The 26,220-nt window shown below is 45.2% G+C and overlaps 1 protein-coding gene and 1 long non-coding RNA gene across 4 annotated transcripts; both read left to right on the forward strand.

Annotated features, from left to right (window-relative positions):
* The first annotated feature begins 1,820 nt into the window (after positions 1-1,820).
* On the forward strand, positions 1,821-8,330 carry LOC116238794 (uncharacterized). The gene is made up of 2 exons (XM_031608679.2): positions 1,821-2,135; positions 6,813-8,330. Exon 2 carries the CDS (start codon positions 6,826-6,828, stop codon positions 8,026-8,028), a length of 1,203 nt encoding a protein of 400 aa, XP_031464539.1. The 5' UTR covers positions 1,821-2,135; positions 6,813-6,825; the 3' UTR covers positions 8,029-8,330.
* Positions 8,331-11,509: 3,179 nt separating this feature from the next.
* LOC116238793 (uncharacterized) lies at positions 11,510-15,902 on the forward strand. 3 transcript variants are annotated; one of them, XR_016461557.1, is made up of 3 exons: positions 11,510-12,251; positions 14,439-14,592; positions 15,201-15,902. It is a non-coding gene; the product is annotated as an uncharacterized LOC116238793 (long non-coding RNA). The 3 variants fall into 3 exon arrangements; XR_016461558.1 differs by having other exon boundaries at positions 11,510-12,246; XR_004168986.2 differs by having other exon boundaries at positions 11,510-12,135.
* Positions 15,903-26,220: the final 10,318 nt, after the last annotated feature.

Here is a 26,220-nt window from a genome sequence, read left to right on the forward strand (position 1 = left end):
CATTCACACTAACAGCTCCCCCTCCACGTCCTCCAGAAAAAAAACAAGTTGGACTAGGAAAACTCCTGAGAGAACTTTCTTACCTATTTTTCTCAGTGAGTCAGCAACTGCTTACTTGCATTCGTATTGCAAATCATTAGAAAATTCTCCTCTTCCCATCCCATCAGCAACTTTCATAACATTTGTAGGAAGTGTATGTCTGAAACTGCCAACTCCCATCACAAAACGTTGCTCATCACTGGTGGAGAGATACTGGTAGTTGAGCACACATAGGTTGTATACCTGAGAATTGTCATCCTTAGGAGATGAGCATGACTGTGGCCAGGGCCAGAGAGCTTTTTCCCCATCCCACCAGCAAACAGCAGAAGTCCTGAAGGAATTGGCCAAACACATCCCACAGCGTAACCATGAGCAAGCAAAGTGCTCTGAAAAACATCAAAGCAACAAAAGTTAGAACCCATATTGCAACACTCCAACTCTTCACATCAGCATCACACAACATTCCATACAAACCGCACAATACACTGCTAAAATAACTGCCCGGTCCCTTGCCTTCGCACACTATCTTCAATTTTATTTCTCCTGTACTTAGAAAATCTTGGCTAGCTTCTACCATAATGTGGGCAGCTAGCATTTAGATGATCTCAAACTAGCATGAGGTCACTTCTCATTCAGCTCTGAAGAACAGGTTTTCACATGAATAGCTATGCTGTCATCTGGCTGCTGTTTTCTAAGGTAAATGAGCCACGACACACTCATTTCTTCACACAAAACAGTATATCCAATGATAGGCTATCCCAGTAACAGAAGTACAGACGTACACTCAACTGAAACTGTCTATACTGAAAGTCTCTGCTCACACACCCCTCAGGAGCTGTTCTTTTCCAGAGGCATTTCAGGGGGTGATTCATTTCTCATTCAGTCAAATAACATTTGAATAATAAATGAAATAACAACGTCCTGTAACTCTTTTATGACCCCCAGCCGATGAATTCATTTGCTCATTCTGAAGTCCACAAAGAAAAACCGTGTTCTTCAGGGCAAAATATGGAACTCAGAACTACTCCAATGCACTGACTACCCAGTTTTCCAGACAAATCAGCAAGTTACTACCACCATCTCCCAGAAAACTGTTACTCTGAGGTTTATGAGCACACCCCTCTGTATGGCTTCGGACCCAGGGCACATCACCGAAGAAGATCCTTAGTCACATCCCTGTTGCTGCCAGACCGTTACAGCTGCTGGCAGCAAGGCAAGAAAGAGAAGATTAAATGCAATCTACATCCCACAACACAGAACCCAGCTGCAGTGATTGATATCGCTTCCTAATCTACCAACTCGCATAACAGTACAGTGGCTTGGTTAGAAGGGACCTCTCAGCCCCATCCCTGCCATGGGCTGGCTGACCAAGCTGCCCAGGGCCCCTCCACCAAACAGGGAGATTTTACCAATTTTGGAGGGGCTTTTCTCCATCTCTCTGGAACTTTTCATTTTAAACGCATAATAAACTGATCTGGTGATGCAGGGAAGCTGCAATGTCAATCACCTCAAAGTACTCCTTCACCTACTCACTGTATAACACGTGAGGGAGTGAAAACTTGTGGGAGATGGAGAGGTCACCTCGACCTCATCGAGTCTCAACTTGCTGATAATGAGGCTCTGGAAAGGAGATAGAGGGTCAGAATAAACAGGGGTGTTTTGTACCCAACCATAAGATAAACTTTCTGCTGATTATGAAAACTTGTTATGGAATTTGCTTGCTTTTTAGCCAATGAATTGTTAGTGGAAATGTACTGAATATGCAGCGTTAGACTATAAAAGGCTTGCTTTAGAAAGTAGAGACACATACATCCTGATCATCATGGCAAAAAAGAAATCTTCCTGGTAAGAGAGCCCTGTGTCATGTGACTAGCTCGCAACAACCGGCACCCGCACAGGGACCAGACCAGAGACTTAGCCTAACTTGAAGACTGACTGGTCCAGAACGCACTGGACCAGTGCGTGTCAGGCGTTGAGAAAAAACGCGGCTGACACTGAGACAAACGTGGAAAGCTCGTGAAGGGGAGTGCTGAGATCAACGCAGCAGACCGAGGATCCATCATCCCTTCGATTCGATTGCCTCTCGTCGGACGAAGGTAAGCAAGCACACTACGGGGAACAAAGTGACCTCAGAACAGAAAAACATCCTAGTTACCTTTCAATATATACTCAAATGATGGGGGGTGTCAGTATCCTCCCCTGATCTACAACAAATGCTTGTGTGGGTCACCAGAAAGGATTCCTCCATCACCAGTCAGACAGTTTACAAGCCAGAGACGTGAGAAGGGGTTGGGGTGAAACTGAGGGACACATCCACTAAAGGTGATAAGATGGCATCCGGGTTGCATGAAACCTGGAGAAAAATTTTTGAAGCTTTAAAAAGTCATGTGGGCCTATCATTGGTCACCCTTCAGTCCGCCTGAGGATGAAGGAGCTGCAGGCTCCTCTTCAGATTCACCCACTGTGCCAGCAACCCCCTCATTACCACCACCACGGGGGAGGCTTGCCACCCCAGCTCCTCAGGGCTCTGACGATCCCTCTGATCCTGGCCTGACAAACTCTGACAAAGAGCCGGATCTGTTTCCCCCCAATCCACACAATGCATGGGCGCTCATTCGGAGGGAGGCTAGGAAAGCTGGAAACATGGATATGTTACGGGCATTTCCTGTAATTATAGACCCAGAACAAGAGCCGTGGTGGGAGGCTATATCGTATCCTGCGAGATTTATGGTTTACGGTCACTGATCATGGCATCGGCACCCACTGTCAATGTGATTCGATCCATATGTGATAGCTCCGTTCTCACACCACATGATTTTAAAATGATGTGTCGTCTTATCATGACCGATATGCAGTATACTATGTGGGAATCAAAACTGAGAGGATTGGCACAGACCCACGAAACTGAAAATCAGGCGCTGCTGCAGAGAAATCCACTCAGGGCTGTAGGTGTGAACGCTTTGATGGGGGAGGGGAATTTCTCCACCCCAGCCCAGCAGGCACAAATTCCTGCAGAAGGGCTACAGCAAGTTAAGCAGCTGGCAGTGCATGCCCTTTGAGCTGTGCCTGAGGCAGGGGAGCAGAGACAGTCTTTTATGAGCATCAAAAAGCAGCCCCAAGAATCATATATGACATTTCTGGAATTCGCTACAGAATTAAGAATCTGCTACAGAAGCAGGTCAATAATGCACAGGCAAGAGCTTTTATATTTCAATAGCTAACAATTGAAAATGCAAACGCTGATTGCCAGAAGGTGTTACATGCTTTAAAAAATCCTACTACTAAGGATAAATAATGCCTGCATAAATGTTGGCACACACCAACACCAAGTTGTGCTAGCAGTCCAGAAGTCTGTCACTTTATCTCTTAACCAGATGCTTTGGCTGTAACCAATCTGGTCACGTTCACACAGTGTCCGTGGAAGGGCAGAAAATCACAACAATTATGCCCAAGATGCAAGAAGGGCAACCACAGAACACGAGATTGTTGGTTGAAATGTGATATCAATGGCTAACTGCTTCCTCTGATGGGAAACTCACGGAGGAGCGCAGGGGGAGGTGGGGGGACACGCGATGACAATAAATTCCCCTTGAGCGACTGCTGCAGCTTGTATGCCAGAACCCAGGGTAGCGCCGGTGTGGGCTTGGCCACCTCCTCAGACACAATCCTAAATGATACCACTGTCACCTTAGCCCCCATGGGTATTTATGGACCCCGGGAAACGGCATGGCAGCACTTTTACTCGGATGGGCTTTCGCTACACGGGTGGGTCTTTTTGTTTCGCCTGGTGTTATTGACACAGATCACACTGGGGAAATAAATAAAAGATAATACTGTGGACACCAACCCTACCTTGCACTGTCCCTGCGGAAAGTCGTACAGCACAACTGATTTACTTTCAGCCTAATCCGCACCAACGAACCAACATCCCACAGGGTGATAATAGTTTTGCATTGACCGGTGAACCTCAGGTTCGCTGGTCTCAGAAAGTCTCGCAAGGGAGACCAAATCTGACTTGCATGCTGCGACAAGGTGAACAAGAGCTTAAAGTGACAGGCATCCCTGACAGTGGTGCAGATGTTACAATCATCTCTGTGATGCTCTGGCCACTGCAGTGCCCACTTATGAATCCCCATGCAGCACTAACAGGTATAGGGGGCACACCGTGCCAAAACAAAGCGCAGCAGTTCTTACAATCATTGGGCCAGAAGGCAGAGCTGCCTCCATGAGACCTTATGTTTCACATAGCCTCGTCACTCTGTGGGGAAGAGATTGTCTGGGACAGTGGGGATTCTCCCTCAGCACAGATTTCTCCTAGGGGCCACTGCCTTGCAGCAAATCCCACGTTTACTATGGAAAACCAATACACCCGCGTGGGTGGACCAGTGGCCCCTATCCCAAGAAAAATTGCTGCAGCTAAATATCCTTGTTCAAGAACAAGTAGCAGCTAGACATATAGTGCCAACTACAAGCACATAGAAACATGTGTTTGTGATCAAAAAACCATCACCGAAATGAAGACTGTTACCGGATCTCAGAAAGATTAGTGCTATTATTGAAGATATGGGCTCTTTGCAACCAGGGCTGCCTTCCCCCTCTATGCTTCCGCAATCATGGCCACTAATAGTAATAGACTTAAAACACTTCTTTTTTTTTTAACATCCCACTGTGCTCTGATGACGCACCACAGTTTGCATTTTCGGTTCCCTCTATTAACAATGGGGAACCCCAGCACAGATGCCATCGGACTGTGTTACCTCAGGGCATGAAGAACAGCCCAACCACTTGTCAGCAATTTGTTGCCACTCTTTTATCTTCTGTACACCAAAGGTTTCCCGATGTCTGCATGTATCACTACATGGGTGATATCCTGGTCACCTCACCAACAGAGGTGATGGTGACTAAAGTAGTGTCACTGATCATTACACAACTCAGGCAGGATTGCAGATTGCGCAGAACAAAATCCAAAAGACACCACCTTGCCTATATCTGGGCTGGAGGATTTCACAGACTCAAATCCAGCCTCAGATTCTAACTCTGGGTACCAAATTAACACCTTAAACGATCTGCAAAAGTTATTAGAGGCCATAAATTGGGTGCAACTCCTAGTGGGAATTTCTACAGAAGGTCCTCACCCCCTCTTCAGATTACTGGAAGGAGATCCAGGCTTATCATCACCACGACATCTGACACCAGCAGCAATAACGGTACTGAATACTGCCATCTCAAAGATGACCCAGCAAGCAGCACAACAAAGAAAACCTGATCATCCGATCAGTCTTTTTGTTATTAACTCTCCTTTCCAACCCTATGGACTGTCAGCACAGTGGGTCAAGGGGGATCCCGACCCGCTGGTAATTTTAGAATGGGTATTTTTGCTAAGACTGTTACTATCAGAGTTGATACGGTAGCTATGGTCATTTGCAGGGGAAGGGAACGTTTATTAGCTTTAGATGGCACAGATCCAGAAACAATCTATGTCCCATTTGATCTCAAGCAATGGGAGTTTGTGTTCTGCATGTCACAACAGCTACAGTGTGTGCTGGTGGGGTTTTCAGGGCAGATCAGTATTCATCTGCCAGTGCACAAGCTTTTACAATCTGTATTTGTTACCAGTTTCTAAATTATCATTAACCCCTCTTGTAGGTGCTCTTACTGTTTCTGCAGATGGATCGGGCAGGACTGGCCACGCAGTCATTGCACGGAAAGATACTGCCGGGACCTGGGAGAGTGACGACCATGTCACCACTGCCTCTCCACAAATTGTGGAACTTACAGCAGTGGTCCATGTGTTCGAGCGATGGTTTGAACCCATCAACATAATAACAGATTCTGCTTATGTTGCAGGCACTGTAATGCGACTGGAACATTCTTATCTAAAAGAGACAACTAACGCACAGTTGTTTGCACTTCTTTTGCGCTTAAAATGGTTTCTAGATAATCACTCAGAATCATACTTCATTCAGCATATTCGTTCTCGCTCCTCTCTGCCAGGCCCCATTTCCAGGGGTAATCTGCAGGCGGACAAACTGGCAGGAGCAATTGTTGTTCCTGATCAGTTTGCCCAAGCACGGTTATCCCATGATTTTTATCATCAAAATACAAAGGCATTGCAGCGTGCCTTTCAGTTGACCATGGATCAGGCCAGACAGATCATACAGTCCTGTCCAGACTGTCAAACTGTTTCACCTACTGTAGGAGTTAACCCTCGAGGACTGAGCTCGAGGCCAACAGATGTTACACACGTACCAGAATTTGGGAAGCTCCATTATGTTCATGTTTCTATTGATTCATTCTCTACCTGTACTTTTGCATCATTTGTGCACACAGGAGGAAAGGCAAAAGATGTCTGTAAACATCTCTGATTGGACTTTGCAGTCCTTGGGGTCCCAAAAACAATTAAAACAGACAATGGACCAGCTCATGCTACCTGCTCCTTCTTTCAACAGTGGCGTATTCAACACCTGACAGGTCTACCCATTCTCCCACAGGTCAAGCTATTATTGAACGAGCCCATGGTACCTTAAAGGCCATGCTTCAAAAACAAAAAAGGGGGAGCATGGGTATGACCTCGCAGGAAAGAATAGCTAAAGCATGCTATTCTCAATTTTCTAAATCGCTGGACAATAGTAGGCCAAGCATTTTGGCTGTAATACCTTAACTCCTGGCAAGGCAAAAGCACAGGTTATGGTACAAAATATAAGGTCTAAACAATGGGAAGGACCCTATTCGTTGATAACGGGGGGTTGAGATTATGCTTGTTGTTTCAACAGGAACAGGCCTGAGATGGATATCAGCATGAAGAGTACAGCCATCCTTTTCGTCATCTACTGTAACATGATCATCACGGTCTCACCGGCATTTCGATTTCCAGCTCAACGAAAGCAGAACATATGGGTCACCCTCACCAACAAGATGGGACAAGACACGCTCTGTTTGTCAACTGCGTCACCAGGAAACCCGTTCTCGTGTTTGATGGGACAACCCCTGAAGAAATGGCCCGCCCCACGCTATGCACCCAACAGGAAGGCAGCAGTCGACAAATGGGATGGATGGGTAAAACATCTGCAACAGCGCAATCTGGAACCACAACAACTGGAGCTGCTGGGTTCGGTTAAAATGGATTACTGTTTGTATTTTAACTACAGTGGAGAGAATCAACCATTAGTTCAGTCTGTCAATGCCAGATTAGCTGCTTACAGAAATCACTCTGCTTGGTGTAACTATACTTCACCTAACTTCTCAAGATCTAGTAGCCATCCACTTAGCTTGCCAGCAGGAGTTTTTCTCATCTGTGGGGACAGGGCATGGCCTGCTATCCCCTCTCGCATCAGAGGAGGTCCATGCAGTTTGGGAAGACTAACTTTACTAAAACCTAATATCTCTATGATTACTCCCCCCCAGAAGCGCTACAAGCAGGCTAGACATGCTTTTCAATCAGAGTGCACGAATAATGTGGAAGTTCGGAACCCTGGGGAAATAACAGCAGCATCCTTTTTAGCCCCAGGCGTTGCATCAGTTAAAGTATTGAGCACGCTTAAAAAAATTGGATGCTGGCTGACCAAGCAAACAAATGCTACTCCCTTGGCTCTAAATGGATTGCTACTAGATAAAGACTCAGTACTGCACGCTACCTTACAACATCGTGCTGCTATAAGCTTCTTGCTGTTAGCTCAAGGCCACAGGTGTCGGGATTCTGATGGCATGTGTTGCATGAATTTGCCAGAACATCCAAAGTCAATATATAAGAGCATTGAGGATTTGCAGAATGCAGTTAAGAAATCCCAGGTTGATGACGGGTTGGATATACTTGGAAGCTTCTTCGGAAACCCAGGAGTGTGGATGCAGAATGTGTACAACATAGGGATAGTCTGTCTTATTGCTTTTCTCTGCATTTTAGTTTGCACTCCTTGCTTACTGAAGTGTGCTCGGAAAATGATACAAGCTTTTTTCGTTAGTAAGGAGGGGGGAGATGTGGGAGATGGATAGGTCAGCTCGGCCTAGTCGAGTCCAACTTGTTGGTAATGAGGTTCTGGAAAGGACAGAGAGTCTGAATAAACAGAGTTTTTTTGTGCCCAGCCATAAGATAAATTCTCTGCTGATTATGAAGACTTACTATGGAATTTGCTTGCTTTTTAGCCAATGGATTGTTAGTGGAAATGTACTGAATATGCATGTTTGAATATAATAGGCTTGCTTTAGAAAGTAGAGAGACATATATCATGATCATGATCATTACAGCAATAAAAAAATCTTCCTGGCAAGAAAACCCTGTGTTGTGTGACTAACTCACGACAAGAACCGAGCATGATGGCAGGAGCTGCACAGAGGCAAGGCAGACTTTTTCTGAGCTTTACAGTCTTGCTTTTCCATTTGTTACTATGAGTTGCAAGATGCCTAAGCCAACATACAGCAGTGGGGGAAAAAAATGAGGAGACCGATCAAAAAGCAAAAGCTACAGTACAGACCTGGAACTAGAACATCAAGATGCTCCAGCCTTTCCTAGTAGCAAGGGAAGCATTTGTTTTGCGCATTCCTACCTAGAGACTTACTTCTTATTCTCACCTACTCAACAGTGAAAGTAAATTCACAAAAATCACTTTGTGCAAATAAAACAATCAACAGATTTTAACCCAGTAACTTCTAGTAACCAGAACAAAGCAACAGCAGGTGCTGTTCATGCAGGCAGGTTTTCCTACTTCCCTGTGATTTAGCACCCACACATTTAGCATGGCCAGCACAAAGTACAGCATCAACTATGTAGATCTTTGGTTTGGGGGTGGTTTTTTTTTTTGTTTTGTTTTGAGCATCACCTAGACGTGCTCCTTGTACATACAAAGCAGCAAAAATTTGCAGCTTAATTAATTAGATAATCAACTCACAAACATTTGCCAAATTTTAATTAGCAGTTACTTACTAGAGGGGTCTCTTTCACCCACTTAGCTTTTTCTTTTAATTGACTTATTACAGAAGATTTGCTTCAGAACCCTAATGCAACTAATACTTTCTTTAAGAAAGAGGCTGCTTTAGAACTACTAGAGCACTAGGGGGCTGGAGTTTGTTATCTGCAATTAATAAACCACTTGGAGAGCTGAGCAGCAGCATATACAATGGGCTGTGCCCAGCAGTGTCCACAGGAGAGCTGCTGCCATCTCCAGGGCGTGCGTTCCCAATGGCAGCTGGGAGCATAGGCGCTGCATATAAGCATTTCTACATGGAGCTGAAGGGAAACGGTTGCAGCAGACTGCAGGCAGTAGCAGGGAAGGGCAATCAAGGAAGAACTTCAGCTGGGTCAGTGGAGTTTTTCCACTTCTTTATTTTGAATATCCCAAGCGATTTTTTAGTATGTTTGCTGCAAAAGTATGTGAGGAGTTTTGTGCAAGCCAGGCAGTGCTGCACAGAGCTGCAGGCATCCAAGGCTTCTTCGGCTGCAGCAATACAGGCACGAGAACTTTGGAACTGCCAGAAAGCTGCTGATGTTCCATCAACAACTTCAGTGAATTCTCAAGTAGTAACGAGTCTGTGTAGCTACAAAGGGTGCCAGCAAGTGAGTGACAAATGTCTTCTGAAACTTTTTGAAAGCCACAGAATACAAAACCCTTCTGTAGCAACACACAGCGATGGGAAACGAGGTATGTTCCTGAAAAAAGTCTATGTAAATGTTACAGTCTCATGGTTTTTCCATCAGCATTCCACATCAGAAGACCGTGTTAAAGAGGTAATGCTGCAGTTTTGTGGACTGTCAACATATTTCATCATTTGTCACCCAGAGTGAGATGAGAGGAAGGCACAAATCAAGAGTTGCTTTCAATAAAGAGAACTGCATCCAAATTCTCTACATTGCGGCATAGAGTTGCTGTGCCCAAAGCACAGAGCAGGCAGCCAGGCCTGCTCAGGGGAACTGCTATATTTCACCAGAAAGCCGTGCGCTGTGTTGCAGGAGTTTGACACACACTTCCCTCCCCCTCCCCCAACAAGGATGTGACACATGCTGCCTTAGTGCAAAGGCACATCAGAAAAACATTTCAGAGCTTGAGGAGTGCCTAGGAAAAAGCAGACTGAGCACACTGGGTTTCTTGGGACAAAGAGTGACAAATCAAACAAATTAATAAAGCCTAAGAGATAAGCTCACACCAGTCACTCATTCCAAGAAAATTCCTTCAGCACACATTCTTTTGTTTTTGGAGACGGAATAATTTAAATCAGTAAGATTTCAAGAAATCAAAATCTACTTTATTTCCCTTTTTGGCAACGCATCTCCCAACAACAAAACTACACCTACTCTTTCTGCAGCACAGCGCACTTGGCACCTGAGGGCTCACAGAGCTCCCTGTGCAGCCTCAGCACTGCCCCCACCTGCGGCACCAAACTCCCGACACGAGCCACGTTTCCCACCCACACTGACTGGCCGAGCAGAGCTCAAACCTCTGAGTCCCAAACCCACCGTGCCAGCATCTCACAACAGCAAGGAAAAACGACCACAGAAAGGAGGAAAACCAACACGACATGAAAGATGAGGAATTGTTTCCGGAAGCACACACTGCAGCGACACCTGCAAGGTTAGCACCACGACAAGAGGGCTGGCTTTCCACCAGGGCTTCACATTCGAGCAAGTTTCAGAAACTTTGCATCCTCCAAACAACCACACAAAGCGCAACGCAGTTTGTTAATTTTACATAATCCCGGTGATTCGATTTTGCCTCACAGCTTCTCCTCTCACACACCACACTCGATGTGTTTTTTTTTTTTTTTTACACAACAGTGAATTCTTGGTTCATCTGCTTATTACAGAAGCAGTGTGGGACGCACCAAGCCAAATCCATGCTGCACAGGGCGCTACATTAACCTAAAGCATTCCGGTGCATCCTGCTGCATGCTGGCATGCTCAGAGTTCGCTTGAAGCACCACCAGCACTGCGACCTGTAACTGCGTGCGTGCTGACCGTCCAAAGCCCGCATCAGCAGCGCGGCTCAGATCCCTGCAGCGAGGCAGACGGCAACTTTCATATTTGCAGAAACCGATGACCATGACCCACCGCGGAACTTAAGCCCTACACAGACAGTCCCTAACCATAACGACACGTTTAGGAAGCCAATCAGGCACACGCTGCCTACTTCTATTATTATCATACAGCGAACAGCTAGCGTTCTCTGCCGGCGGGCACCACCGGGCCCCGAGCAGGCGGCGCCCCGAGGCCGGACACGGCGGCAGGCGCTGCCCTCGGGACGGCAGGGCAGCGGGGGCGGGGGGTCGGCGGCACCTACCCACGGCGTATTTCTCCTCCTCGCTCGGGCTCCACGTGTTGCTGGCGCTACGGGGGTCCTCTGGGCAGAGAGGGGCGGGTGGGCACCGCTCGTGAAGCGGGGGCGGCTTCTGCTGCTGCTGCTCCTCCTCCCTCAGCGGGGGCGCAGCCCCCGCCTCAGGTTGCCCGGAGGGTCCCGACCTGGGGGGGACGTGGGGGGGGGGGGGAGGGAGGTCGCCTCCTCCCCCTCCCGCCCGCCGCCGGCCCGGCAGCTCTCCCAACGTGGTCCCGCCGAGCTCCTCGGCCCCGAGCCCCGCCGCCGCCGCCGAACGACCCGCGCCCCGCCGCCGATGGAGCGCAACTCGCACCGCACTTCCCCCCGTCCCCTCCCTTCCCTCCCATGCGGCCGCACGAGGCGCGAGGCGCGGGGGCGGCGCTGACAGGGCCGGGGCGCGCTTCCTCAGCGCAGGGTGCGGTGGGATCTCGTCGCCCTGGGCAGTTCTTCGGTGCAAACCAGTACTAAAAGCCGCCTGCGAGCTGAAGTTCTTTTGAGAAGCGCAGAAAGCCAATCGCTACCCGAGGGGGATAGGAGCTGAGGGCACTCAAATGGTCACAGCCTGGATCTCGCTCACAAGGAACCGGTTTAAACACCGCAAAATCCACGTCCTGCTCTGGTGCAGGGACAGGGCTTCTCTCACTGTTCCTTGCTACGGAGCAGGAGTGGATGTCCTCTCACAAGGGCCGCGTTCACCCCAGGCCGTGCTGTGCTCCTGCTGCTCTTCTGGAACGCCTCCTAGGTTACTCTGAAGAGCAGAAACCAAACCAGGCATACTTGGACCTCCTGAGCCTTATCAGTAAGATCTTTAACCCAGACACACAGCTTCAGTGCACAAGGTTGACCACGGGAAGAAAACCGCGCCCTCCACACGGCGTTCTCTGAAGCCTCTGGAACTCAATTAATTGATGTCAGGTCTTAGGAGCACACCAAACCTTCTAATAATCTAACTCTGAATGCAGCCAGCACTTTTTTTTATAGAGTATCTGTCCTATCATTATGTAACAAAACGTATTGATGAAAGTCATCAATTTACACTACAGAACTTAGGTTGCTGTGGAAACCTTCATTATTTATTTCTTTTTAGTGCCCGCAACTTACTTTTAGCACTGAACGTGGCTAGCTTCCTCTATAGATTTTTGTTTGCTCTTGGGTTGTAGGCTTTTCTTCTCCCATACAGAGAACAAACAGAAAGCAGCCAATAAGAATGTTTTGCATTACTGATGTAGGAAAAACAATTTACTCAATCACTTCTTAATTCAGATCCATAATAGGCATACATATTTACAATAGCTTCATTACTTTACTTCATGAGGCACTCCCACAGCATGCAGAAATAGCTTTCCAAAGGGACAAAAGACTGGCACTGAATTGCATCTGCTGGAGATAGGCTGCTGCTGGTATTTATAGTTTTAGATTATTTTTTTTTTCAGCAATAAATACCTGTTTATCTGTTGCTGGTACTGAGAGCAGAAAACCTCTGCAGTGGCAGGAATTAGTCATTTCCTCCCAGTTTCCTCCTTCTACAGCAATTCTTGGACTTTCCTCCCTGCCAACTGACCAGCAGTGATGCAAATCTCTTTCTGACTTAAGAAAAGAAAAAAAGAAACAAAACAAAACAAAACAAAAACAACAGAATGGTCTTCAGTATACATCCATGCCCAAGTGCACTCTTTCCATCCCAGTAAATACAAAATAGAGGTGGACTTGGGAATACTACGAGAGTCCCTTGTGAAGTTCAATAAACTTGAGAAATATGCAGAGGTCTATGAAACAGCTGAAAGAACAGGACCTGTAGGGAACTAAAAACACACAAATGTTTTGCTTAAAGGCAACTGTGATTTTCGTTTCCTCATCATGGCCACATAAATGGTAGCATGAACAGTTAGAGTCCTGCTGATGACTAATGACTTGTATTTGAAATACAGTACATACTACTCATGTCTGTCCAACACTTTTTTCTGCACTGCTGTTGGTGATATTTACTTTTGAGCAGTCACTAGCATGGTGCATGACCTGCTTAAGAAAAATAATCGGTACCTTTGACTGTAGAGTCAGTGGAATGCAAGTTTGCATAACTTAAAGTTACAAAATATATTTACACCTGTTCCTCTCATAAATGCGTTCACCAGTTTAATGAGTCTCCTATCACCTCTACATACGTACTGACTGCTTTGGTAGATATTCTTAGCCTAAGCATAGTGCAGAACAAACATCTCATCCTGTGAGGAGGCAGAGGCACTAATTTCCTATGCAACAAGTGGGTACCCAGGATCATCCATATGCAGAAAGACAGACCAAAGTGAACAACAGTATTGTGCTGGGCTGAAAAACAGCTATTGCTTCCATCTTCTACCTCTCAACACAGCTGACTTCTGCAACCTCAATATCCATACTGTTCTGTAAAGCACAGGAAAAGCATAATAATATTATGCAAAGATAAGCAAGAAACGTGGAGGTTATCTATGCTCAAATTTTGCCTTCTTGAGCTGTTTTTAGTTTTTCTTATCATAATGCACAATTCAAAATTGTAACAACAGAACTGGAATCCAATGCCTACTTCATCAGACTGTTTAGATGGTCCAAAGGTTTTGTTAAAATTAACTTCAGCAATCAAAGTACATTTTATATTTTCTCTAAATATCAGAGCTCTTACAAGAACTTATGTTAGTGAACATCATGGATCCCAAACATAAATGCTTTTCAGAGGAAAGCAACCACCTCTTACAGAAATCATCTGAGCAGCCATCTGTACTGTACTGTATGGAAACAATGACAAACACACACTCTAAGGCCTTGTTTATTGAAAAAGACATCTCAGGAAAAAGAAGAATCATTCTGAATAACTGTGTTAAAAGTTACTTAACAATGACTGTGTACAGGAGCTGTTATGTCCAAAGTGTTGTGAGTTGCTTATGCTTGTGTTACAGCAGATGCAGTTGTCCTTATCCTTATACAGATTAACATTCAACACAGTATTAATTAATGTACCTCTTATACCATACTATCCTGCTAGAATATAATATATTAATATAGACGTGCTCTGAAAGGCAGCTGGCTAGGGAATGGAAAGATTTGACACAGTTTCTTTCTCTTAAATAGATTGAAGGGAACTGCACAATCCTCTTGAATGCTGTGCAAGGGACAGTGGAAGGTCAGAGTGCAAAGAGCAGGGCTTCTCATGCCTTCCTGCAAGCAAATTCTTCTCAGTTATCCCAGCCTTACTGTATCATGGAATGTATGACCTCCTTTTCAGGTAAGAGCATCCCCATACTTTCTACTTTCTTCCCATTCTCTGGCTATAGATGCTGCTACTTCTGCTTAGATTATGACTGCAAACCCCTGCTCTAAGCACATAGCCCAGAATCCCTGATATCAGAGAAAATCAGGGATGAATTTTAACCGCCTCTGACAGTCCAATTATTCACCTACATCACTTCCTTTTCTTCACTTGAGGTTCCAGCTTTGCACGTTTGTTTCTTATGTAGTTCATATCCTCCTCCTGTTGGCAAGACGGCTTAAGCCATTAAATGGCTTGGCTTCCCATTAAATTATAAATTCCTTGCCTTGCAGGGAGGAGCAAAATGATCTGAAGCAAATACAGTCCACCACCATCTCCCACAACTTGCAGGTCCTTTTGAAACACAAAGTTTTTCTCCTTTGTCCTTCAAAGTGGGGATTCACATGTCCCAGAAACTGAGTTGTTCTTCCTTTGATGAAGTGATCTTCCAAAATTTTTAAGCAAGGGGTCTCAGATCTTGATGTATGGATCCCAATTACAGTATTTTTCCTATAGCGTAAAGTCCTCTTGTGAACAAAACCACCATACCGCAAATCTAAAATGTGTTATTTATTTTATTTTAGGCACTACACGCTGTGGCATTCGTGCCCCACAACTTCATCCACCTTTCATCAGGACAATTATTGCTTAGGACAACAACCCCAAACCACCAAAAAACAATCTCACAGTTACAAATGTGATGTTAACTTACTTCTGCTCCAGTTGAAATATTGCCTGAGAACAAGTTATAAAAGCAGGAAAGAGCAGAACTTGCATAAGAACAAAGACGGATCAATGTTTTTATGACAATATGAAGCAGTTTGTAATTTTCTAAGTTGCTCGCCTATAGGGTGTTTGAATTAAGTCAGACGAACATTTTATTTTATATTGTTTTAAGCAGAGAAATAGAGAACAGGCTGACTAATGTTTCAATACCAATAGCATACATCAAGCATAATTATGAAAAACTCAGTGCAGGTGGTAATTTTTTAGTCAACTGGACCTTTATTTCTAATACACCACAGCTCGTGCTGAATAAACATTTTCCTGATACTAAAGAAACGGAATACCTTGTTCTTCAATTTGCCAAAAAGGGACATTTTTCATTTGAATCTTCATGCATCGACACAGAACCACAAAACAGTAATGATCAGAGTTCAACTCCCCAGCTAAAGCAAGGTCCCTGCAATAGGTTAATACTTAGAGTAAGTTAAACACTCAAGAAATTTGAGAAAACCACTTTTGCAGCCCCATACTCACTTACTCCTGATATAGTCACTAGAGCAAATTATCTGTTAAAAGAGAAAAAAAATGTAAAACATTAATTAACATTGTTGTGACAAATTGATACCTTTTTCTATTAATTCCTTTTAACATTCAGGATACAAGCAGCATGCGTAAAGCAACAATTAGATTCTGTCACAAATGAGAGTTCAGAAATATTTGCAAACTCTTCTTGTGAGCATGGTTTTTTTGGTCTTTTTGTTTGTTGGACTTTCATTTTTGATGTTAGATACTTCTTATATTTATTGATTGCCTTGAAAGATATCTTTGATTATAAGAAATTGAGTGAAACCTTCTAGCAGCAGTTTTATTACACCTGGAAGTGCATCAGGATTGCTTTCTCAGAGGTTGAATTTAACTACAACACCTAGCCAAGTAACTACAGATGAGCGCAGAACCAGATTTATTTGCGCATGCATTTAAGCACTCTCTCTAATGGTGCTGCTTTGTTTAGGAACAACCAAACCTTGCTTCCTAAAGAATAGTGAGTGGACACTTAACGGCTTGCTCTATACCCTTTACACACACTGACCTGTGGTAAGGGAGCAGATTGATTTCCCTCTGAGCTGGCTGGAAGGTGGAGGTAGGAACACGTTCTACCAGTTCACTGTCCCCATCTCAGATGATCCCAATCGCACATCGAGACACAGAGCAGTGGCCATTTTGCTGTACAGTACTGTGTGCTATGGCGCGGCGCCCATAGGATCACAGAATGGCTCAAGTTGGTAGGGACCTCAAGGATCATAAAGTTCCAACTTCCCTGCAACAGACGGGGCCACCAACCTCCACGTTTACTACTAGACTGGGCCTGGAGCCCCATCCAAGCTGGTATTGAACACCTCGAGGGATGGGACAATCACAACCTCTCTGTGCAGACTGTTCTATCAGCTCACCATTCTCATAGTAAAGAAGTTTCCCTGATATCTAACCTAAATCTTCTCTCCTTCAACTTAAAACCATTTTTCCTTGCCTTGCCCATATCTACCCTTTCAAAGAGTTGACTCTCCTCCTGTTCATAGGCTCCCTTTAGGTACTGGAAGGCTGCAATGAGGTCACCCTGCAGCCTTCTTTTCTCCATGCTTAACAAGTCCAGCTCCCTCAGCCTGTCTTCACAGGGGAGGTGCTACAGTACTCTGATGATCTTTGTGGCTCTCCTCTGGACTCTCCCCATCAGCTCTGCCTTTCCTGTACTGAAGGCCCCCCTGTCCTGTATGAAGTACTCCAGTGGGACTTCACAAGGACAAAGAGGGACAGTCACCTCCCTATCCCTGCTGGCCACCCTTCTTCTGATGGAGCCCAGGATACCATTGGCCTTCCAAGCTGCAAGAGCACACTGCTGGCTCATGTTAAGTTTTTTCATTCACCAGGGCCCACAGGTCCTTCTCTGCAGGGCTACTCTCAAGAACTGCTCCTCCCAGTCTTTATAGATGCCTGGGATTCCTCTGGCTCAAGTGCTAAGCCTTGCACTTTGCTGTGTTGAATTTCATCACCCGGGCCCATCTTTCAATTCTGTTGAGGTCCCTCTGAATGGCATCCCTTCCTTCCACCGCACCATTCAGCTTGGTGTCATCAGCAAACTTGCCAAGGACGCAGTCAATTCCGTCGTCAGTGTCATTGATAAAGATGTTCCCTGGGAGATGGCTGACCTCCACCTGGACATAGAAACATGGAACATTGATCCTCTTGGACATAGGACCATTTTCCTAAAGAAGGGACCAATGTTACTGGAACAGGATTCTCACAGTTGAAAACCAGAGCAGCAAAAATTGCCCAGGAATCTTTTTGGTCAGACTGTAAGGCTGATCACCATTTTCTACTTTCTGGCTGATGCCCTCTACTTCCCCAGTCCCTGGGGATCCAGCAGCTATGCACCCAGCTCTTTCCAGGGATTAGAAGGATGCTTGATTACAGGCTGAAAAGGCACAGATGAGTGTACTATCACAGCTTGTGACTTCAGAGCTTTTAGAAAGAAAACCCTCTTTACTGTTTTTTTATTTTACCTTTACTAGGAAGTAGATGAATTTGAAGAGGTTCCAGTAGGTAGAACAGCTTATGCTGCTCTCATCCAGAAGATGAAGCAAAATGTGAAAGCTATCCAGCTGAAGCTGTTTCGTGATTCAGATTAAGAGCTGCACTGCTCTAGTGTGTACACTGACAAAGCTTTGTGGGTGTGAACAAAGCAGCACCAGTTTTACACTCACTGTCAACACAAACAAGCAGCTCTCTGCCTGAAACTTAATTCCCCATCCCATTCTACTAAGCTAGATGATTTTCTTCCAGTACTCAACATACCCAGCCTGTTAATTCATTGTTCTTTATCCTCTGTGGCTTCCCATGAAATCCTTTTTCCAAGACACAATTCAAATAGCAACTTCCATTTCATTTTCTCTTAGCAGATGACAAACTCACTTTTAAATTGCTGCTGTTGTGGTTTAACCCATTAGGTAGCTCAGCACCACAGTTGTTCATTCACTCCCCTCTGCCTCCCAATGAGATAAGGGACAGAATTGGGAAAAAAAGAAGTAGAACTCTTGGGTTGAGATTACAACTAGTTATTGATACATAAAAGGAAGAGTGAGAAATAACAGTAATTATATATATATATTGTATGTAACTACAGACCAAGTGATGCACAAGCAATTGCTCATCATCTGTCAACCATTGTCCAATCCATCCCCAAGGAAGGGTTGCCCACCCAGCCAAATCTCTACTAATTTTCAAGCTTTTTTTTTTTGCATGATGCCATATGGTATGGAACATTCCTTTGGCCAGTTTGGGTCATGTGTCCTGGTTCTGTCCCCTCCCAACTCCTTGTGCCCTCAGTTTCCTTGCTGGCAGAACAGTACAAGAGGTATGTCTGAAGTATTTTAAGATACGGGTGATGAGTGTCCGACCCCAGCAGAGGTTGTGGTCAGTCACTCAATGTCCAGAAGGAGTCTGGATATGGATGGTGGCTCCCAGGGTTCCACCATGGGACTGGTGGCCTTCAACATCTTCATCAATGACACAGATAGTGGGATTAAGTGTGCCCTCAGCAAGTTTGTTGATGATGCCAAGCTGAGTGGTGCTGTTGATAGAACAGAAAGAAGGAATGCCACCCAAAGGAATTGGAACAAACTTGAACCTAATGAGACTCCATGTGTGCTGCAACTCTGTTGAGGCAATCCCAGATATGAGTACAGACAACGAGAAGAGAAGGCTTTGGGGAGACCTCATTGCAACCTTCCAGTGCGAAATGGAGCTCATAAACAGCAGAGTGACTGACGTTTTCACAGTTTCATATTGATAGGACAAGGGGAAATGGATTTAAATTGGAAGAGGGGAGACTTAGACTAGATTTGAGAAAGAAATTCTTTACTCAGTGGCACAGGCAGCCCAGAGAAGCTGTGGATGCCCCATCCTTGGACAAGTTGAAGGCCACGTTGGATGGAGCCCTGGGCAGCTTCATCTGGTGGAAGGTGTACTTGTCCACGGCGGGGGGAGTAGAACCAGGCAATCTTAAGGTCTCTTCCAATCTAAGCCATTCTATGATTCTACAGTTTTCCTTGAGTAGTTTTGAAGCCTGAGCTATGGAAGTCAGGGAGAAAAAAAAGATCATCAGTCCTTTATGGTGGCCTGAAGAATGACATCACTATGCATGCCTCCCACCACATTATTTTTTTCTAGCAAACAGCACACAGCTGCACTAAATCCAGCATCCCTACATTCAGAGCTTTCTACCGTATACTGGAGCAAGCAAAAAGGCTGTTGTTATTGAGTAAGTGATAGCTGGAGTTCCTCACCTACAACTGAATCAGTCTGGCAGGCAGCACCAATCAGGCAAGAGCATGTATCCCAGCTCTCAACAAACTACCCATCTGCAGTCACAAACTTCAGGATTCCTGAGTTTCAACTGAGACATTGCAAACTGTGGTAGCTTTATCTATTCCACAATTTGCAAAGTCAATTGAAAGCTAAAGATGACAGCAATGTTGGGCTGAACAGCTCCGAGGTGTAATTGGGTATGAAATGAAAATTAGTTTTGATGTAAAAGGATATCTCAGCTGTATGCCCTCCTATATTTAGCTCTCTCTCACCCTCTCCCAGCTCTCTTTCTTGTTGCCTTTCATGGAGCAGCTGAATGAGAGCTCCATCTTCTTTATTGTGCCTGGGCACTGATTGCTTTGATCACGCTGAAACGTGGTATTGCACTGATGATCACCAGACCCCACCTTTGATGTTGGTTGTGAATGTGCTGCTGTGCCAGAAGACAGAACTTAAATGCTTTTGTTTTCTGATTACTGTCTGTCATGTTTATGAACAACAACAGCAAGACAGGGGAAGAAAGCACGAACACTTAATGGACTGAAAAATTAAGGGGCTGCCTGGCCCCCAGCATTCGCTGCCGTATGAATTCAGCAGGGGCAAGGCAGAGTGCACCACTGTGTGCTCCATCATGGGGAAGGGACTCTGCCCAATGTGATGCAGTGGAGATGCTCTGTCCCAGCAAGCATCACCAGCACACTGGTGTGTAAAACCACAGAAAAGGTCAGGTATGACAATTCTTCTGCAGCACCAACTGGTGTGGAAAGAACCAGCAGACCCCCAGCACTGCTTTGCCTGGCCATGGTCCAGCCCTTTCCAAACTGTCTGTTTTCTGTAGTCTATCTTGGCATTTAAACTATGCTTATCCCCGTGGTATCCAGCTGCTTTACAGTGTAGGAAAGTACACACTGTGGCTAGATCTGTCGCCAGTGAAAAACAGCATTGTGACAAGAGCTCTCACTGCTTCCATGCACTTAAGTAATCCTGATGGAAATGGCTCCAGAAGGTGCCACTCAGTCCTTGAGCTCTGCCAAACCAATGAAGTATGCATGTATGAACAGCTTACCTGGCGTAGCTCTTTCCTTTGGGTACTGCTACTCACTTGATCATGTTTACAGCTGAAGTCTGGCCTGATCCTCTGTTTTTTCCATGGCCTCTGCTTCTGCAGCCTTTGTAAGTTTGTCACGGATGGTCTTGAGGAGAAGCACTGCCACGAATGGTGCTCAGTAACTGAAGAGGTCACATTCTCCACAGCACGGTCTGAGCCTTTCCTACAGCACTCATCAGCTGAACGAGACCAATATTTCAACAAGACATTAAAAAACTTGTTTTGGAAAGGGACTGACTCCATACTTGAACCAAGACTCTCTCCACCATGTTGTTGCTGTAGATTTACTTAGGCTTCCAGGATCATTTGAGCTGTCACATCTCTGTAAGACAGCTTCTCAAGTTAAGCAAGATTCAGATTTTCTGTATCACTACTCAGCTATTCGTTGCCTTGCATGAAGGACTTTTATCACAGAATCCAATGCAGTCAGGATGCAACAGCCTGTCACCTTCGAGAAAGCGGAGCCCTGTCATACCAATGTGCAGTGAGGCAACAGGAACAACCAAATGAGAGACCTAGTCTGCTTGACAGCTCCATTACATGCTGTAGTAAATCCTTTCAGTAATTCTAAATGTGCTTTGCCTCATTTGGTTTTGTCCTTTTGCTGAGCCCTCTCATATCACACGCACCGACTTTTAAATTTGTCATCTCAAATGACTTCTTTCAAAGCCATTTTGAACAAGGACAATACTGGTGCTCACACATGCCTAGAAATATTTCATTTTTTGCTAAAGATATCTTTAGAAAGACAGTGGGAACAATATTTTTTTCTTTATCTTCTGTAAGGATGGTAGAGTAGCTTCTATAATATATATACAGATAGCATCTAATATCAGGAATGGCTTTTGTGCTGCACTTGCCTAGAATGACATGTAGCATGAACTTCAGACCAAGGCACACATGCTACATTTGTGATATTGCTCACATTAGAGCAGCCGAAGCCTTTCAGGTAGAATATTTCCACAAAATAAATTCGCCAGTTGTCAAAAAGTAAATATTTCCAAAATAGAAACACTGATGTCAGCCACACTAAATCTCAGAGAATCACAGAATAGTTGTAGTTGGAGGGGACATCTGGAAGTCATCTGCTCAGTCAGGGACCCTTAGAGCAAGCTGCCCAGTATCACCCAGTATCACGTCCAGGTGTGTTTTGAAGATCACCAGCGAGGAGACTCTACCACCTCTATGGGCAACTCATGCCAGTGCTCTGCTACCAATACAATGCAGAAGTGCTTCCTGATGTTCAGACAGAATCTTCTGTGTTCCAGTTTGTGCCCACTGCCTCTTATTGTGTGTTGGGCAACACTGAAGAGAACCTGGCTCCATCCGCTTGGCATCATCTCTTCAGGTATATTGCACACACAGTTTTCAATTCTGAGAATAGACAATAACATTATGGAGAAAATTATCCTAGGAGTTATAGAAAAAAGCCTGCAGGACAACGCATATATTGGCCACAGCCAACAAGGGTTCATGAGGGTCTTTACTAGAGCTTTCCAATGGGAGCCCAGCTTAGAGTATCCAACCATTGCGATCTTTGGCTGTCCTGTTCTGTTGACTTAACAGAAAGGTACTACTTCCATACGGCTGGCATGGAATTACTAGAAACTCTTCTTGCCAAGCATTTGTAGAATGACTTTCATTCAAATTTCAGAAATTCCTGAAGCATAATACTTATGTTACAGGGATTTCAGTCTGCATCTCCTAAGATATCTAATGAATAAAGTGTCTGGAAAACAGACCTCTTGTAATGCTTATTGGGTTTCTTAGTGGTAGAATAGCTGTTGCTTTTTAGGTATCTTATGAACACAACGCTATGAGTGCTGCAAACATTACAAAGCATTCCCCTCTGTGAAACCATAGCAATTCTGTGAAACCTATTCTATTTTGCCATTACACTGTCTCCAACCAAGTATTTCCTTTCATGACAGGCATCTCCAAATTTCTCTTCCCTTAAAAATAAATTGTTTGCTACCCATGTTTTCTAAGTGTACGTTTCATGAGAATGGCACAGATTGTTCCATTAGAACAAGGATGTGAACTTCTTCCCCCAGCTTTCCAAGGATGGCTCTTCACTTGCTTTGCATTTTACAGGAACGTGATTTGGGCTGCTCTGGAAAACTACTTTCAAAAGCTGTGTTCCTCAAAATACACATCAATCCCTGGCAGATAAGTGGGCAGGGAGTGCAAGAACCTGCTCAGCAGATCAGTGCACATCAGCTATTCACTCACAGAAGCCCAAAACACACAGAGATGTTTGTTGGCATCAGCCTGATCCAAATGGTAATGTTTCCTGCTATTGCCAACTCCGTGAGTGCTGCTTTCCTGTCTTTATTCAGATTTACAATAACTGTTTATCTTCTTGCTGATGATACATCAGAGATGTGATCTCCATTCCCCCCGCATCGCCCTGGTGTGGCTGCATCTTCAGTACTGTGTCCTGTTCTGGACTCCCCAGTTCAAGGCAGACAGGGAACTTCTGGAGAGGGTCCAGCAAAGAGCAACAGCTGGGCTGTTTTCAATAGGGCCTGGCAACAGGATAAGGGACAATGAGCTCAAACTGAAACACGGGAAGATCTGTCTCCATGTGAGAAAAAAAAAACTTGTTCACCCCAAGTGTGACTGGAACAGGCTGCACAGAGAGCTGGTGATGTCTCCATCTCTGGAGATACTCAAAATGCACCTGGATGGGATCCTTGGCAACGTTCTAGGTGACAATTGAGGTGCAAGGATTGGGCTAGGTAACTCCAAGCAGTCCCTTCCAAGCTCAACCATTCTGTTATTCTGTGAAGCCAGTGTGACACTCTCCAATTTTTGTAACCAGCAACTTTAATCCACAGCTCTATCTATAAATGCACTTTTTCCCTGACAAAGAGTCAGTATCCTAATCACAATACCCTCACCTCAAATCTTGCTTTGATGCTAAAGCCTAAACATGTAGTCCCTCTGCCTCACTCTTACCCTAACCCTTGCCCCAGCCCTAAACAAAGCCAGCCCACAAAGTGAGCCTGTGCCATGAACACTGATCAGATACACTGTGCAGAATACCGAACCCTCTCTTAAAATGTCTACTCCCTCATCTGGAAAGGCCAATCCTGGAACCCTGATCAGAACATATTGACTTCAAAGCCTTCTATACCCATAATCCAATCCCCTCATCATTGTCTTCTCTCCTAGCTCTACACTAAGCTGTGTGGCCCCTTGCAGAGGGATCCTGAGATACCAGAGTAGTCGCCTGGTGTTGGAAGAGGAACATGAGGTGACATATCTAATCAACTTGAAGGCCACACGAGGGAGATGGGCGAGAATGCTATGACAATAACAATGTCAGTTCTTTTTCAGACCCTCGTGGGCGAGTAGTAGGGTTGTGGCTACAAAGGTGGCTGGGATGTCACATCTGCCTCTGTCAGCGATGGGCTGACACCTGGAGGGTGGCTGAGAAAGCGACTGCGAAGTCATTTGTTGCAGAAGTGGCTGACAGGTCAGCCCAGGACTCAGGGCTGGGATCTGGGCTTTTACGGTCCCATCTGTCAGCAACATGACTGGCACGCTGCTGCTTAGATCACCTCTGCCTGAATACCTGGCAGGTCCCACACAGAAAGAGCGCTGTTATGTCCATTCTGGCTGAGTACGTGACCGGTCGTGTCTGAGAAGCTGAAAGGCCAACAGCAGGAACATGACTTGGAAGATCACAGTGAGACTAATTCTGCCTCGTCAGCTGACAGCTGGTCACAAGAAAGCTGGCGGGCTGGGATATATGCTTGAAGGGTGCTTTCTGAGATAACGGAACTTGACGTGATTACGGGAAGCAGCAGGAGGGAGATACGCTGCCACCAAGTGCAGCTTGAAAGATGGAGACTGGGTCTGAGTAGGAGGAACATCCCACAAAGGGCAGAGCTGAGGTGCCAGAGATCACCCAGAGGAAGCCTGTGATCAGTGCATGCAGCTGGGAGTTAAGGAATAGCCAGTGAGGGGGGAGGGACCTCGGTGAGGAGATGGAAGTGCCAGGGTGTGAGGTACTGGCCTGAGACTGACAGCTATCACAGAGCACTGGTAGGATCTTCAGAAACTCTAGGTGGGTCCTGAGCAGAGAGCACGCGCACATTTGGTGTGGCACAAGCAACCTGTGTCCCAGTAATTACATCCCACCCCAATTTTACATTCACAGTGCTTTCAAAGAAAGCCAGCACACAATTCCCCTCGAGGTTAGCATTATTGAGTATATAGCGAACAAAACTACCTATCTCTCCAAAATAACCTTGTTTCTTCCTTTAGTTTTTTGTTCTTCCTAAGAAAAAACCTCATATATCTGTAGTACTGAACACTAGAGCATGTGTGTCCAAACTTCTGGCATGCCTGGGTCTCACAGTGTGAACAGGAATTGTTTTGGGCCATACAAGATAAATAATATAGGCAAATAGCACAGTTAATGTACAAAACCAGCAAAATATTTTTAAAAGTATTTTTTACTAAAAAAGAGGGGAAAAAAAGCAACCAACCGTTAAACTTGTGGGCTATTTGATCTTGTTTTAGTGAAAGTAATGCATCAGTCTGGTTCAAGGGAAGCGGTACAAATTCTTAGTGAGCTCTCAAGATGTGCATCAGAGTTTTTTGATTAAATCTTACTCCTCCTGTACTTTGTCCTTGAAAACATTTGTTCACAAACATGCATACTTCCAAAAAACAATGACACGAGTCAAGTGTGATCGTGACGTGACAGAATTTACTCTGGTTAGATGAGTCTGATAAAAGTCTGGTAGAGAGACACAATCAGAATTTTGAATTGATTGCAACTCCGTGCATTGCATTTAAAAATTTGCATGTCACTTACTTATGTCAACTGAAAATGGAGTTGCAAATATACCAAGAATTTAGTGATTTTTTTTTGCAATCTTGAAACTTATTCTCAAATCTCTTTATCAAAATGGAAAGCACAGCTGCAAATTTTTCACTGTTCACAGGACTGCATTTAGACAGTACATCAAAATGCACAGTTATCTGCCATCACTTGAGTCAGCATTGCACTGTGCCCTCCCTGTGTCCTGGGGACAGACCAGACAGTGCTGATCACACACTGATGTTCAGTTGTTGCGAGTGATGGGTGCACACCTGGGCCGGGTTGGGCCACTCACTGCTGACACCACGATGGTGTGGGGCAGGAGGCGGCTGCCAGATGGGCTGTCCGGGGCTTCATGCAGTTTCTTGACTTGAGGGTTGGAAATGTTTGCCCTACAGCATTAAAAAAAAGATGATTTTCAGACTTTCATAGGCCCAGTGCCAATAAAGCTCCCTGTCCAAGACTAACTTTTTATAGGATCATAGAATCACAGAATCATTGCAAATGCAAGCTGCTGCACTTGGGTCGCGGCACTCCCAGGTACTTACATAAACTGGGAACATCTCCTTGA

The sequence above is a fragment of the Phasianus colchicus genome, chromosome Z (assembly GCF_987193195.1).
Source record: "Phasianus colchicus chromosome Z, bPhaCol1.hap1.1, whole genome shotgun sequence".
In the NCBI taxonomy this organism is placed as follows: Eukaryota; Metazoa; Chordata; class Aves; order Galliformes; family Phasianidae; genus Phasianus; species Phasianus colchicus.

What these genes read in the sequence shown, in the direction of transcription:
- LOC116238794 (XM_031608679.2), top strand. Translation starts at nt 6,826, where the DNA reads ATGGATATCAGCATGAAGAGTACAGCCATCCTTTTCGTCATCTACTGT.